The sequence below is a fragment of the Martes martes genome, assembly GCF_963455335.1.
Source record: "Martes martes genome assembly, chromosome: 8".
NCBI lineage: Eukaryota > Metazoa > Chordata > Mammalia > Carnivora > Mustelidae > Martes > Martes martes.
In genome coordinates this window covers 69174832-69191693 of record NC_137895.1, presented here as the reverse complement: position 1 = coordinate 69191693, position 16862 = coordinate 69174832, and the positions used below count along the sequence as shown (strand labels likewise).

The 16862-nt window shown below is 39.4% G+C and overlaps 1 protein-coding gene across 2 annotated transcripts in view; it reads right to left on the bottom strand.

The window, feature by feature from the left end:
* The window catches only part of BCAT1 (branched chain amino acid transaminase 1), a gene marked incomplete at its 5' end in the record, with an annotated part of 103937 nt that overhangs the window by 40336 nt on the left and 46739 nt on the right, over positions 1-16862 (bottom strand). For both annotated transcript variants that reach the window (XM_080810702.1, XM_080810703.1), the window contains 2 exons: positions 4210-4329; positions 7052-7162. In XM_080810702.1, coding sequence (XP_080666828.1) covers positions 4210-4329; positions 7052-7162 — 231 coding nt within the window. The remainder of the gene's footprint in view (positions 1-4209; positions 4330-7051; positions 7163-16862) is intronic.

Genomic DNA, 16862 nt, shown 5'->3' with positions numbered 1-16862 from the left:
CTTTCAGATTTTATCTTAATTTCCAATTGACACACAATCAGCAGTAGTCTGAGGAACTCCAGCTTTTAGTTTCTGTTTAAGTTTTTAACTACCTATAAAAAAACATTTTAGAAGATAGTAAAGGGATGTTCAAATTCTTTTTTTAATGAGAAATCTTTTGGTGATGTGAATGATTTTACTCTCTAAACTTTTCCCAAGAGGTTTATGTTCAGCATTTTGTTTAGTAATATGAACTTTACGGGAAAAACTTAAAAAAAAAAAAATTCTACCCATTGGCAGCCTGGTATATTTTACTGGCAAGCTCTACCCAGTAGTTATATACTAATAGATAATTATAAATGTCCCAATAAAATACTATTCTGTTTACTATAATCCTAAATCTAACAGGCTTTTAGTAATGGACTCAATTATTATCAAATAAGTCTGGAAAACATATGAAGAACTGCACAAAAACATTCATACGTAGGTCTTACCTACGTAAGTCAGTAAAAATGAAGGGTCAGTTAATGATAAACATGTGAAGAAGCAGAACACTTCGCAAACATAATGAAATTCGTAAGCTGATAGGAGAACCACTCTCTTATCACATGGCTGCTACCGAATCAAACTGGGTGTAAGAAGGAATAATTAACACTGGACTGTTATATCATGGCCCCTGAAAGTGAAAACAACACCGTGCCCTTGGGACGAAGTTGAGCTTTCAAAGATGTAAATATTTCTACCTGGTGCCAGTTGGCAATCCTAGGAGCAAATAAAGCTTTAAAGACTGCTAGCCATATACTGAATTCTTTCCCAAGGCTTGAGATGGTGATACTCTTGAAAGTAGTAAAGAAATCCCTGGAACGTTTGCTTAAATGCAGAGTCTCTGATCTTGGCTCCACAGACTTAGATTACTTGGCTCTGGGCTGGAGCTCAATACAGATGAGTGCATTGTAGAACACTGACTATTCTACACTCACAGGGGAGTACCACACCCAGGACTAGACACTGGGCACACGACATCAAGGAGGGGTGAGATCACTTAATAAATTACCCCGACATATATTTATTTGCTCAAAGAAGTCAAAACACCTCCTGGATCGAAGACCCACTTAATCAATTCATCTAACCATGAAAAGAGCTGGAAACAAAAATAATGTGGATGTTAGCCAGCAGAAGACAAGACCAAAACATCAGATAACTGATACAGAGGTGAGCCTGCAATTATTCTGTGAAGCCAATGACAAGGCAGAGCCATCATGAACCCGAGCAACATAAAAAGGTCAGCAAAAGTTAGCCATCCCTGATGAAAGAGTCCCAGTGGACCGGAAGCCACTGGGCCTAATCCTCAAGCCAGCACCTCATTAACCAAACGCAGCCACCATGAAAAGTCAGTGCGTGGTAATTTACCAGACTAGACTGTAAGACATCTGTGTGGTGTACGAATGTTTAAATCCAATGCTTTACTGAGCATTATTTGTATTATGCTCATTTCTGAATCATAGGTGATTGTCTTTTCTGCCTGTATATATATTTACATGTATTTATAAATATATTTATATTTATAATATAAATATTGATATAAATGTATGTATAGATATACCAACCAAATATAAATAATGTTGACTTACCACATAATAGCAGTTACTTCCTTCAATTCTTAACTTACTACTTCTAAAGCAGATTTTGAAAAATTCTTGATTCTGAGGTCCAAAGCATAATCAAGTAGGTAAGTTGAGAGTCTAGTGGGAAAGAACTACTTGGCCGGGCTTTTGTCACTAGAGGTTCCTCAATTTGGCCCGACATCAGAAACACCATTCTGATCTACTCAATGAGTATCTCTGTGGATTGGGGTCAAGATGTGTATTTCAAAAAATACCTGGGGGCACCTGGGTGTCTCAGTGGGTTAAGCCTCTGCCTTCAGCTCAGGTCATGATCTCGGGGTCCTGGGATCAAGGCCCACATCGGGCTCTCTGCTCAGCAGGGAGTCTGCTTCCCCCCCCAACCCCCCACCTCTCTGCCTACTTATGATCACTCTCTGAGTCAAATAAATAAAATCTTTAAAAAGTAAAAAATAAATAAATAAAAAACCAGGGTGGAGGCACCTGGATGGCTCAGTCAGTTGTCAGTTAAGCATCTGACTTGTTGTTGACTCAGGTAATGATCTCAGGATTAAGAGATGGAGCCCTGTGTCAGGCTCCAACTTGGGGTAGAGCCTGGTTAAGACTGTGTTTCTCCCTTTCCCTCCCCAGTCAATCGATCAATCAATCAATCAGTCAAACAAACAAACTTGGGTGATTCAAATGCAAAAAGTTGAAGACAACCAATAGAGAGGATTATTGTGACAACAGGCTAGACTATAAAATCAGGTTTATAAACTTGTCTAACTCTAGATTATAGGATTCTGGGACTCTGAACAATTTACTAAATCGCAGAACAGAATACACTAGGAAACTATAGACCAATACCTTTTAGGAGCATTGACAAAAATTCTTAACAAAATGCTTGCAAACTGAATACAAGATTTAATATGGATTATTTACGGTAACCAAGTAGGATTTAGTCCAGGAATGCAAGGTTTTTTTTAACACCAAAAAAACGAATGTAACAAATATAATTTAGAATAAAGGACAAAACCACATAATCTTGTCAAGACATTTAGAAAAAGCCATCAACAATATCTAACATCCATTCATAACAAAACTTTCAACGAACTCAGAATAGAAGAATCAGATCTTAGAGTGGGAAAGTACTTCAGAATAAATACAAGACAGTGCTTCCAGAGTAGTAACGATGTTTCAACAAACTTTTAAAAATGGTTTCTTCCTATCCTAAAATATAAACACTAAAAATAAAATATATAAATAAAATAGAAAATTAAAAATAAACTTTATTAATATTAAAATGTCAGAGACATAAGGAGTAGATAACTTTTGTAACTGTCCCAATTCTTCCAAATTTGTTAGGGAGACTGCACTTCATGAAATTCATTGTCCAGATTTGTAATAGTCTTTCAAAAGGCATCCAAAGGATGCCAAAGAACCACTTAGGTATTTTTTCCATGGCCTTATATATTTCCATAATTCTGGCATTCAGATGTCAGAATAGAGAAACTGGTAAGCATATAATTACCTAGTAGAGAGCAGAATGGCTAGACTAGAGCAAGAGTGCCATCTTATCCCCATTCCTAAAAATCTCCATATGCCACAGCCCCTTCATTTGCTACCCACACTCAATCTTCCCCTCCTCCATTATCCCTCCATACCACCCACTCTCCATAAGACCACAGCTGTCTAGAAGAGGAAGGAGACAAGTAATAGGGTCTTTACAGGACACCCACCCAAGTGGCCTTAGCTTCTCCAGGCATGTCCTCCTTTTGCAAGGGCACCAACCAGTAGACTGTGACCTACCAGCAAATCTTATCATCCTGATTGTGTAAAGCTACAACTCTAGCTCTCAAGGTCCTTCCCTAACGCCCATTGTGAACTTCATTTTCAACATTTCCTGTGGGGGAAGAGGGACTTCCACTCCCATTCCTTGGTAATCCCAAGACTTCAGGAAAATGAAAATAAAAAGCAGCAGCTCTCCCTCCTCCAAATTTCAAAATCATTACCAATTCCACCTTGGAGAACTGCTGCCAAGAGAAGAGACATTACACTGAAGAATTATTTTAAGGGGGCACCTGGGTGGCTTAGTGGGTTGAGGCCTCTGCCTTCAGCTCAGGTCATGATCTCAGGGTCTTGGGATCGAGCCCCAGATCGGGCTCTCTGCTCAGCAGGGAGCCTGCTTCCTCCCCTCTCTCTCTCTGCCTGCCTCTCTGCCTACTTGTGATCTGTCAAATAAGTAAATAAAATCTTAAAAAAAAAAAAAAAAAGAATTACTCTGAGGAAACTCAGGAAAATATAAGGAAATATTGGTGAATCTTGAGTAAGGGAAGACAAACAGCCTTGCTCATTGCTCATTCCTTGACTCATCTACATTGGTAACTATGGCTGTTCCTGTACCACAATGTTGGAATTGAGTCATTGCGACAGAAACCATATGGCCCACAAAGCCTGAAATATTTACCATCTGGCCCTTTAAAGAAAATGTTTGCTGATACCTGGTCTTGATAATAATGAGAAAGGAGTCATTTATGTTATTGGGGGCTATCAAACTATATCCTAGAAGTTTCTCACGTGAAGAAATGGTGATAAGTTGCCCACCCGGAAACAGGGAGTCAGTTTGTACCTCAGTTCCGATGAACGTAGGACGAATATACAGACTAGCAGATATTGAATAGGGGACCCATTCTTGATCCAATTTCACAAGCTCTTTAATACACTCTAAAAGCTCTTCCTTGTCAAATACCTGAAGGAATGGAAAACATAATGAAGAGTGAGATTTTCCTCCATTGTAGCAATAAGAAATGATCCTCATGAAAGCTTTAGACTTAAAAAAAAAAAAAAAAAGAAGTAATAATAAAACCAATTTTTTTTCTGATTTTTTTCTCCAAAATTGTGATGAGATGATGGATTATCTTCATGGAGGAGATAAAATAGTGGATCCCTACCTCTTACCATAGCAAATATCAATTATAATTGGATTATACATTTAAATGTGATAAAACATTAAGACTTTTATAAAGTAAAAATCAAAAAATACCTCTGTCACCTTAAGGTAGAAAAGAATTTTGCCTTTTTTTTTTCTTTAAGATTTATGTATTTAGGGGTGCCTGGGTGGCTCAGAGGGTTAAGCCTCTGCCTTCAGCTCAGGTCATGATCTCAGGGTCCTGGGATCGAGCCCTGCATCGGGCTCTCTGCTCAGTGGGAAGCCTGCTTCTCTCTCTCTCTCTGCCTACATCTCTGTCTACTTGTGATCTGTCAGATAAATAAATAAATACAATCTTTAAAAAAAAAAGAAATTATTTTTTTAGGGACGCCTGAGTAGCTCAGTGGGTTAAGCTTCTGCCTTCGGCTCAAGTCATGATCTCAGGGTCCTGGGATCAAGCCCCACATCGGGCTCTCCGCTTGGCGGTGAGCCTGCTTCCCCCCACCCCCGTGCCTACTTGCGATCTCTCTGTCAAATGGATAAATAAAATCTTAAAAAAAAAAAAAAAGATTTATTTATTTGAAATAGCACAGCATGCACTAGAGTGGCAGGGTGGGGCAGAGAGAGAGGGAGTCCTTAAATAGGCTCCGTGCTGAGAAGCAACAAATTGAGTGAAGTTACTCATAACCCATAACTAACCAAGTATCATAACTTGAGTCTGTTAAGATATTTTGAAAATGAGTAAGAAAGACACAGATAACCCAAGAGAAAAATGGGCAAAGGCAAAGAGAAGTTTATTTCTAAGGAGGAAAATGTTTTCATATATTAGATGGGTGACAGTTTATAAAAATAAGTTAGTTTCTACTCACTTAATAGGGCAAAGAAACATACTTTCAGAGATGTAGGGCATGGGTTATCCAGGGTTGAAATGACTCAGAAATACATATCTAAGCAGAACTCATGACATTAAGAACTGCCTACTTAAATGAGAACTTAGAACAGCAATCGCAGCATAAGAATATAGAATTCAGGATTGCCAATCATACAGGACATATTGTCACTGAGTCACCAAAGATTTAGTGACAACAGAACTTGACTAGCAATTAAAAAATCTTGCACCCAATTTCTTGCCCTGTCCCTTTACTCTGTGACTTTAGGCCAGTCATTTAAGCTCTTGAGGCTTGAGTTTTCTTCTAGGTACAAAGGTGCTACTAAAACATACAATACATACTTTTTTTTTTTTTTTAAACACATACCTTCTGGAGGGTTACTGTTATGATTAAACAGAGAAGGAATGTAAAACCACATAACACAGTTTACGGCAGAGCTGAGGTCCAACAGATGTTAATTCCCTTTCCTTCTGCCCCCGCTTTAAAGTATTTCCTGGTAATCTGTCCATAATGGCACAAGAGTGAAACTAGTCCAAAGAACGTACCTTCATTTCCCTTCTGGCACTATATTATGGTCCCTGAAGGAGGTGAGTGAAGCATGGGTTACAAAAATATGGAGGAGAAGGAAGAGCCTGGCTAAAATGGAGTAGTTACTTGGGTTAGGGTTAGGGTTAGCTTGGGCTGGGCTCCTGAAAGTTAGGTACGCAGAATTTGCAAAAGGAGAAAAAGACTCCTACGGTTCAGAAAGGCAACCTGGTCATGTATCAGGGAAGGGCAGTAATTGAAGACACCTCTTACCTAGATGTGAGACACAGGATCTAAATCCAACCCACCATATAATGAATTCTGCTGTTTAACGATGTTATAGACAGTCACCAATGGCCATAACAATCCATTTTGATATCATTTTCTTAATAAAAAAGGAAGCTTGGGCTAAAATATCAAAATAATTAAATCACTGTAAACTTGCTAGTGTCCCAAGCAATGGGGCAAAAATACTCCTAAAACACCTGTGTGGCACACCCTATTTCCCATTTCACATATTATAATTTCATAGGGTCTTCAAATTTTATTTATTTTAGTTTGAGGTATATTTTTCTTCCAACCCCCCATGGACATTTTTGAAGAAACAGATCGTGGAACTGCCAAGTGGTATTAGTTAATTCCTTGTATTTTTACCTCATTCATTACAAAGTAGATGAGAAGTACCTTAAGAGCTCTCATGGTTTGTAATGAATATTGATCTAACTATAGTTGAACCTTGAACAACATGGATCTGAACTGCATAGGTCCATTTGCATGTGGATTTTTTTTTTAATGTATAGTTTCTATAAACGTATTTTCTTTCCAGTGTGATTTCCTTAATCACACTTCCTTTTCTCCAGCTTACTTTGTTACAAGAATCAAGTCTACAATACGTATAACATATAAAATATGTGTTAATCAACTGTGTATGTTTTGGAAAGGCTTCCTAGTCAACAGTAGGCTCTTGGTTAAGTTTTGGGGGGATTTTCAACGGCCTGGGGATCAGTGCTCCTAACCCCTGCCTTGCTCAAGGGTCAACTGTATTCAGAAAGGATTTGTTTTGGGGTAAAATCACAGTGACTCATCACATCCAGAGAAACACAAAAGAAACTCCTAAATTTACGTACCGGCAAAGTGGCCCTCACAGCAGATCGGTGCATTCTATCCATGTTGAGGTCTGGCCGAAACAGTCGAATTTTATTATCTACTCCTCGAAATGCCTTCAGTCCTTCAAACAACTAAAGATAAAAAGAGAAATAAATCTTAGGGGATAACAAAATGAAAACAATCTCTGTGTTTAAAAGGCTGACTTTCTGGGGCGCCTGGGTGGCTCAGTGGGTTAAAGCCTCTGCATTCAGCTCAGGTCATGATCCCAGGGTCCTGGGTCCAGCCCTGCGTCCGGCTCTCTGCTCAGCAAGGAGCCTGCTTCCTCCTCTCTCTCTCTGCCTGCCTCTCTGCCTACTTGTGATCTCTGTCTGTCAAATTAAAAGAAAAAAAAAAAAAAAAAAAAGACTAGCTTTCTATGGGTGCTCATCTTCTTCATCATGCCAAGCTCTTGATGTTGACCAAAGATTTCTAAATCTAGACAAGACAACAGTTGACAGGCTGGTTATTGTAGCTGGACTAAAAACAAAGTCTTTTTGTACCAAAATCTGATAGGAATTAAAGTTACCCTTTCCTTAGCAGGAGCCGTACTGCCAAATAACACCTCCATGGAGGTGGGGAGAACACATCGCCAATCACACAACGTGGGTTAATGGCCCAGTTAATGAACATGGAATCAAAGAACCCACTCTTGCCGCCCTAAACACATGTGCCTCCTTTCATTTAATCTGGCTCATTCAAACTCTGGATCGTAGGTAATCTAGATGTGACCCGGGCTGGTTTAGTCCCCCAAATCACGGAAGCCCAGCAACTCAAGGCCATCCCATGGTAAGGGCAGGGCACTTTCTCAAAACGCCAAGGCCAGAAGAACCACTGGGCGGAGATGTTAAAAGACTCTGAAGTAGGGGCGCCTGGGTGGCTCAGTGGGTTAAAGCCTCTGCCTTCGGCTCAGGTCATGATCTCAGGGTCCTGGGATCAAGCCCCGCATCGGGCTCTCTGCTCAGTGGGGAGCCTGCCTCCTCCTCTCTCTCTGCCTGCCTCTCTGCCTACTTGTGATCTCTGTCTGTCAAATAAATAAATAAAATCTTAAAAAAAAAAAAAAAGACTCTGAAGTAGCCGCATACGGATAAACACAGAGAAAAGAGAAAAATCAATAATTTTAGTTGGAAATCTTAACACGGTTTCTCTAGATAACTGAAAGAACAAACAGGCTGAAACTCAGCAAAGATACGGCCAATTTGAACAACAGGAACAACAAACTAAGCTAGTGGACGGAGAGAACCCTGCACACAGCACCTGCAAAATGCTGCTCTCTTCACACATTTTCCAACCAGAAACCAGAAATCAGGATCGGAAATAGGAGGACAAAATGTCAACATTTTGGCAAGGAAGAAACTCATCACTAAATAAAGTATGAGTCAAAGAAGAAAAATAATGGAATTTAGAAAATTTATTGAACTGAAGGATAGCTGGGCCCTTCGAAGATTATGGTCTTAAAGCTCAGCTCACGTGAGAAAAGAAATCTAAATCATGTAGCACAATTTCAAAGCACAATATTAGATTTAAGGGCAAATATTTAACTTATTCAATGGAACAGGGGTAAAGCTCCAGTTAAAAGAGAAGGTTGTCAGATTCTGGACTCAGTTGAGAACTTCTGAAACATACCTGAAGCAAAAAGACATAGCTAGCAAAATGTCATACAAATTCTTTCTAAAGTAAAGCTGGTGAGGTTATATTGTTAGTAAATATAAAACAAAATTAAATTTTATTTAATTTTAAGAAATTTAATAAATTTTATTTTTTTAAATTTTTATTTATTTATTTCACAGAGATCACAAGTAGGCAGAGAGGCAGGCAGAGAGAGAGGAGGAAGCAGACTCCCCGCTGAGCAGAGAGCCTGATGCGGGGCTCGATCCCAGGACCCTAAGACCACGACTTGAGCCGAAGGCAGAGGCTTAACCCACTGAACCACCCAGGCTCCCCAAAATTAATAAATTTTAATTAGTAAATATAAAACAAAATCAGTAGATACAAAATTAGTTTTAAATTAAATTTTACCAGAGGTTAAAGAAAGTGACTTCATAGGGTTCTAATTGCTTCATTTACTTCACTTTAATTTTAAAATTGTAGGCACCTGATGTGGGTTCAAGTATATGTAAAAATTAGGATACTCTCATTAAGCAGCACAGATGCAAAATATACTAAGGGATAACACAGCACGACAAAGTTGGACTTACCTCAGGAACAGAGGTTGATTTAACATTTAGAAAAATTAATTAATGAGATTCATTATATTCATAGCCTTGGTGAAAAAAAAAGCGATATGATCATCTCATTAGATGTGGTAAATGCAACTGATAAAGCTCAACATTCTTTTGATTTTTTTTTTTTTTTTTTAAGTTTCCCAGATAACTAAGAAGGAAACTTTGGTAAGTGATAAAGAATATTTACAATGAACTTGCAGCAAACAGTGTTCTTAATGATATGGGAACATCACAAATTGCCTGCTGTGACTACTTTAATTCAATACTATACAAGTGTAATAAGGCAAATATATCAAATAAATAATCATGTAAAAAGCATCAGGTTGAAAAGAAAAAAAAAACTGTCACAGATTATGAAACATAGATAAGATTAAATATATAGAAAATCCAGAAAAACCAACATCCTCTTTTGAAATTATTTGGTTAGGCAAGGTAACCAAATGCAAAATTATATTCCTATGTAACAGAAAATAAAAACATTATTTATGATAGACTTAAGAGAGGACTATTTGGGGGCGGGGAGGGCCTAAAAGAAGAGAAGATCCATAAGGACAACATAAAACTTTATCAAGTCATTAGAAGCCTAATTAAATGTAGAAAGCTACTGCACACTCATGATCTAAAGACTCAATATCATAAAGATACTGATTCTCCCAAACTTATTTATATACTCAATGTAATCCAAATGAAAATCAGGTCAGGGCATTTTATTTTCTTTTAACAAACTAAATTACAAAAGTTGATTGACTTGATAAACTGAGTTTAAGAGTGATAGGAAAAGCAAATGGCTGAGAAGATGCAAGGCACTCCTGAAAGGCAAAAGGACTTGTCCTAGGCAGACATCAAGACTCAATAACTGGAAATTAAGACAGTGTGACATTTGTGCAGATAGACAAGTAAAACAACAGAACAGAAGAGAGATCCAGATAGACAATGCAATGAAAATGGAGATCCAGAAGCAGACCCATGCAAATGTGATAGAGGAGGCAGGGCATAGGAGAGAAAAAAAGAACAGTACTTAAAAAAAAAAAAAAAAAAAAAAAAGATTTATTTATTTATGTGTGGGAGCAGGGAGAGAGGGTGAGGGAGACGGAACCCCAATCTGCACTGAGCACGGAACCCGACACCGTCCTTGATCTTACGGTGTTGAGATCACCCACCTGAGCGGAAACCAAGAGTCGGTCCCTTAACCGTCTATACCAGCCAGGTGCCCCAAAGAACAGTCCCTTTTAAATGGTGCTAGACAACAGGGTATCCACCGGGAGAAAAAAACAAATTGGACCCCTACTTACATAAAAACCAGCTTCTAGGAGTAAAGACCTTCCTGTGAAACACAAAATCAATAATACTGAAAGATGCCATTATGATCTGAGGAAAAGAATCTTTAGACAAGATCCCCAAACTACCAAATATAAAGCACGGATTGATAAATTCCACTTAAGATTTAAACGTACTTCCTGTCATCAAAAAATTATAAAAAGAGTAAGAGACCTTAGAAAAAGATACCTAAAATACTCAAAGTACTTCCACAATCAAAAAGACAACACAATAGAAAAGTGAGCAAAAGGTCTGAACAGGCACTTTAAATAAGATATCTGATGGCTCAGTAAACCTATGAAAAGGTGTTCAACCTCTTAGAGTACTGGAAATTAATATCACAATAATGAGATGCCATTATATGAAAGTAGCTAAAAATTTTAAAATCTGACTATATTAGGAGTTGGCCAGGTTTTGGAACAATAAAAATGCTTATTCATGGCTTGTGGGTATAAAATGGTTAAAACCACTACAGAAAATAGTTTCCCTTTTCTTGTAAAATTAAAGATACATCTGATGACTGGCAGTGCTATTCCTCGGTATATCCTTACCCAGTATTTGTCAAATCTTTTGGCATTGGGATGTCTTCAAACTTTTAAAAAATTATTATCACTTCTCGGCCTTTTGGCTAAGATCAAGTGCAAACTTTTAAAACTTATAAAGACCCCCAAAAGCTTTTTATGTGCAGTTATTCCATAATTACCATATTAGAAATTAGAAGTGAACCATTAAAGTTATTTAACAGTAACAAACCATGACACGTTAACATATTTTAATGAAGACTATCTATATGTTCCAAAAGGATTATTGTTAAGCGTGACAGTTTTTCATCATTGCAAATCTTTCATGGGTGATTTAATGAAAGACAACTGGATTCTTATAACCTGGTTTTGCTCTTGCAGTATATTGTTTTGGTTGAAGTACACAAAGAAAATCCCCAAATCACACAGACACGCAGCTGAGAAAGGGAGAAGTATTTTTGATGGCCTTTTCAGGTAACTGTGGCTGTTCTTCTCTGATCCCACTTCAAAAGGTGACAAGTGGTGGTTCCTTGAAGATTAGTTGCAGTGAGGCATTTGAAGCCCTATCAATGAAGTTTTCATCCTCTGTTAATTTATTAAAATAGTGTATCAGAGTTCAACAAAAGAAGCAGAACAGAAGATACCTATGGTATTACCAGATTTGTTGTAAGAAATTGGCCAATGTGAATGTGGTGGCTGGCTAAGCAAATCCCAAATCTGTAAGACAGGCCATCAGGGAGAGAAGATGACAAGCAGGCTGGGACCTGCAGGCATGAGTGGCAGCTGAGCCACCGGCGGCGATCAGAAAGGGAGACACAGAGAAAAAGAAAGCTGGGTCTAGCTATGTGTCCTAAGGTTCACCCAGGATAATTTCCCGTTTGATTAATTTTAAGTCAACTGATTAGGGACTTTAATCACATCTACAAAATTCCTTCACCACCGCACCTAGATCAGTACTTGACTGAACACTTAGAAGAAGATTATGTGTATGCCTCCCTCTATCCTCCAACACTCACAAAGGAATGTCTTGTCGGTATTCTAACTAAAAGGAGACTAAAAGTCAGATTCTGGGGGTTGCAGTTCAGACTAGCCAAACTGACACATCAAAAGCCATCATAGTCTGTCTTGCATTCTGAATGGATCTTAACTCATGCATAAATTTGTAATGTCACACCATGGTTATTTGGAAAATGTTGATTCAAGTTATGTAGATCTTCCAAAGGTTAACACCTTTTCCATAAAACATATTTTTAAAAATCTGTTAATATTACCACTAACATCATCAAAAAATTCTTTAATAGTGGAAAGGCTCAAGCTAGTGGTGGTGGATACAAATTTTCCAAACTCCTAATTTTTACTTGAAAGCTAGAATTTGAGGGGTGCCTGGGTGGCTCAGTGGGTTAAGCCTCTGACTTCGGCTCAGGTCATGATCTCAGGGTCCTGGGATCGAGCCCTGCATTGGGCTCTCTGCTCAGCAGGGAGCCTGCTTCCCCCCTCTCTCTCTGCCTGCCTCTGTGCCTACTTGTGATCTCTCTGTGTCAAATAAATGGATAAAACCTTAAAAAAAAAAAATAGACTGAATATATTCACGTAATGGCATACTGTTCTTACAGGAGTACCTGAATGTGGTCCCTACCATACTTGGACCCAAGCAACTTGGGCCTCTGCCCTGAGCCCACTTTAGACGGCCTCTCACCTCTGCCTTCCTCCAGCTGTGATGTGACCTTTCCTTGGGGCAAGCAGTCACCTAAATCCTGAATTCCATTTTTTTAGACCAGGCTCCAAGGACCCACTTCCCTGAACTCCCTGCCCAAAAGGCCCTGATCCCATTTTCAGAGCCTGAATGACTCTCCGTAGGCTCACCCTACTGAAAACAGGTAGCCACCACTGGTGTGCCCAGGCTTAAGACCAACGGATGGCCAAGGGTCATCTGTTCGCACATGGTATAGGTATCTACACATATGGGTGTGAGGCTTCTTGTGGCACAGGATGGAGTCAGGACAGGCAGAGAGAGTGGGTGAACCACCAGGTCTCTATTTGCACTTTTGTCCCAGGCCCCACTGATGCTCACGTTGGTCCTGGATGAATAGTTCTTACATAATATTGAGCTCAAATAATACTAGTGTGTGTGTGCGTGCACACACACAGACATACACACACACGTTTCCATTGACACACAATTTCAAAAAGAGGCAAAACTACAGTGTTAGAGATATATACAATCTAAAGCACTCATTTGTAAGTATTCATTAAATAACAGTACATATGTTACCCACTTTTTGTCAAATTATGTTTTGACTATCTCAACCTGAAAACGAACTATTATCAAGTTTCCTATTTTATCCAAGTTCTCTAGTCATGGTTCTTATTTTGCTATTTGAAATCTTCACATATGTATCTATTAAAAAATACTTTCTTGGGGCACCTGGGTGACTCAGTCGGTTAAGCATCTGCCTTTGGGTTAGGTCATGATCCCAGGGTCCCAGATGGAGCCCCACATCTGGCTCAATGCTCAGCAAGGAGTCTGTTTCTCCCTCTCCCTCTGCGTGTGGCTCCCCCTGCTTGCACTCTATCAAATAAATAAACTCTTTAAAAAATAAAAATAAAGAATACTTTCATAATTAATAAAACCACATGTAAATAATGAAAGAATACTTTCATAATTAATAAAAACCACATGTAGTTGTAGGTCTCAAGATAAAATGGATACTAAAATCAATAGGGTTGGGACGCCTGGGTGGCTCAGTTGGTTAAGCGGCTGCCTTCGGCTCAGGTCATGATCCCAGCGTCCTGGGATCGAGTCCCACATCCGGCTCCTTGCTCAGCAGGGAGCATGCTTCTCCCTCTGCCTCTGCCTGCCTCTCTGTCTGCCTGTGCTCACTCTCTCTGACAAATAAATAAATAAAATCTTTAAAAAAATAAAAAAATAAAAAAAAATAAATAAAATCAATAGGGTTTATGAAAGGAGGAGAACAACTTTTTTTTTTAATTAAGATTATTTATTTATTTGACAGAGATCACAAGTAGGCAGAGAGGCAGGCAGAGAGAGAGGAGGAAGCAGGCTCCCTGTTACGCAGAGAGCCTGATGAGGGGCTCGATCCCAGGACCCTGGGATCACAACCTGAGCCAAAGGCAGAGGCTTTAACCCACTGAGCCACCCAGGCGTCCCAGAAGGAGAACAACTTTTAAGAAGACTGCTCATATTCACTTTGGGGTTAAAACAATATAATTACAACTATTCTCGAACTTAAAAACTGGGTGGTGTCCAATAATGTAGTGTCCATAAGCGGGTTAGTATAAGAGAAAGAGCAGACCTGTGAAAAAGCCTAAAACATGAATGTTTCAAACACATTTGGGAAGAAAATTTTTGTGATAAACTATCTGCCTGTTAGTGGGGGTTAAAAGATAAAAAAAGTACATACTGAGGGCAGTTCGCTCACCATCCTGTCCTAAGCACACTGCATTCGCAGGGAGCCGAGTAGGCACTCAACACCCATTGCACAGGTAAGTAAATAGGAAATCAAATGAATATGCCTCAGAACATTCCAGGATCCAGTTTCTCTGTGCAAGGCAATCACACTTCCTAAATCTCTATGACAATGTCCTAATATTTTTGTCTGCTAATCCTAAGAGCCCAATCCACAAAAAGCAAACTAAATGCTTTCCTCTACCTCCCCATTTATCACTGATGTCACAGGCTGTATTTCCAAAAACAGCCACACAGTATTTTCAGTCCTACCTGCTCTTCTAGAACCTCAATGTTCCTCGTCAAGAAAGGTGGATCCCCTTCTTTTGAACATAAGCAGGCCTTTGTGATGGCCACGGTAATAGTTATGACAGAAGTCACACTGTGTGACTGTGTGACTGTGTGTGATTGGGGGGTTAGGACATAGAAAGAACTAGAGCTTCCATGTGGGCTCAGTGTCTTGAGACACACAGTTTTGAGCCCATGGTGCCATGTACCGAGTCTGACTACTCTGAAGCCACCACACTTGAGAGACCACATGGAGAAAGAGGGATGCGGGCAGAGCCTCAGCTCTCACCCCCATCCTTCTGAGTTTTCCCACCCAGGCAAGTGGACTCCAACCCCAGTCACTATCTGACAGAAACTGCATGTGAGACCCCAAGCGAGAACCACTTAGACCATCCTACTCGACCCCCAGAAGCATGGAAGAGAAAAAGAAAATGATGGTTTCTGTTTTAAGCCATTAATCAATCGACAACTGAGGGAATATATGATCCAGTTCATGCAAAATACTTCTTGTATCCATATTGTAAGTGAAACAGTAAGAATGTAGAAAACTTTGGGGCACCTAGGTGGCTCAGTAGGTTAAAGCCTCTGCCTTCGGCTCAGGTCATGATCCCAGGGTCCTGGGATTGAGTCCCGCATCGGGCTCTCTGCTCAACAGGGAACCTGCTCCCCCCTTCACTGCCTGGCCTGCCTCTCTGCCTACTTGTGATCTCTGTTGGATAAATAAATAAAATTTTTTTAAAAATTAAAAAAAAAAAGAATGTAGAGAAGTTTTCAATTTTTACTTCACAAAGGATAATTAAAAAAATAATTAAAAAAAATTTTTTTAAACTATCCTGGTCACAAAAATCTAAATTGGTAAAACCAAGCAAACTAGCATTCTAACTAATTAGATTTCCAACAAGTTTTCAAAAGCCAGTGGCCATTAATATTGTTTTTAGCTTTCAAAATCACATTAATAATGGGGCGCCTGGGTGGCTCAGTCGTTAGGCATCTGCCTTTGGCTCCGGTCGAGGTCCCAGGGTCCTGGGATTGAGCCCCGCATCGGGCTCCCTGCTCAGCGGGGAGCCTGCTTCTCCCTCTCCCACTGTCCCTACTTGTGTTCACTCTCTCGATGTGTCTTTCTCTGTCAAAGAATAAATAAAATCTTTAAAAAAAAAAAATCACATTAATCCTTTCTCATGTACTTCCAGTTCTCAAAGTGTGGTCCCTGGAGCGGCGGGCATAAACATGGCATGGGAATTTGGTATAAATCAAAAACTCTGAGGGGAAAAAAAACCAAAACAAAACTCTGAGGAAAGGACATGTGCTACGTTTGAGAACACTGCCCTAAGATTTGCCATATTCCTTCTTTCAATTTTCTAGGCACTTCCCTTTATTATACCCTGTGATACAGGCAAAGGCTAGGCTACCACTCTTATTTTATAGTTGAAGAAACTGAGGCTTGGAGCAAATAACAAAAGAGCTCATCCAAGTTGATACAGTGAAGACACAGAGCTGGGGATGGAAACTAAAGACACAATATCCTGTGAAGACATCTGGGCATCGAACAGGTTTCCAAATTATTCAAGTTTATAATTTTGTTTTATTTTATTTTTAAGATTTTATTTATTTATTTGACAGAGAGATCACAAGTAGGCAGAGAGGCAGGCAGAGAGAAAGGGGGAAGCAAGCTCCCTGCTGAGCAGAAAGCCCAATGTGGGTCTCGATCCCAGGACCGTGAGATCATGACCTGAGCCAAAGGCAGAGGCTTAACCACTGAGCCACCCAAGCGCCCCCAAGTTTATAATTTTAAACACGTTAATTGGACAGGCCTTTTCACAATTTTAGTGTATATGTTTAAGAATGATGTCACAGGGAGTAGTACTCAGCATTGGAACCTTGTCTCCTCCCGTAACTGTGTAATCTTGGCTGAGAAACTTCACTTTTCTGAACCTGCTACTATAAGAGAGAAGGCTGCTTTAAGGGTTAAACAACAATT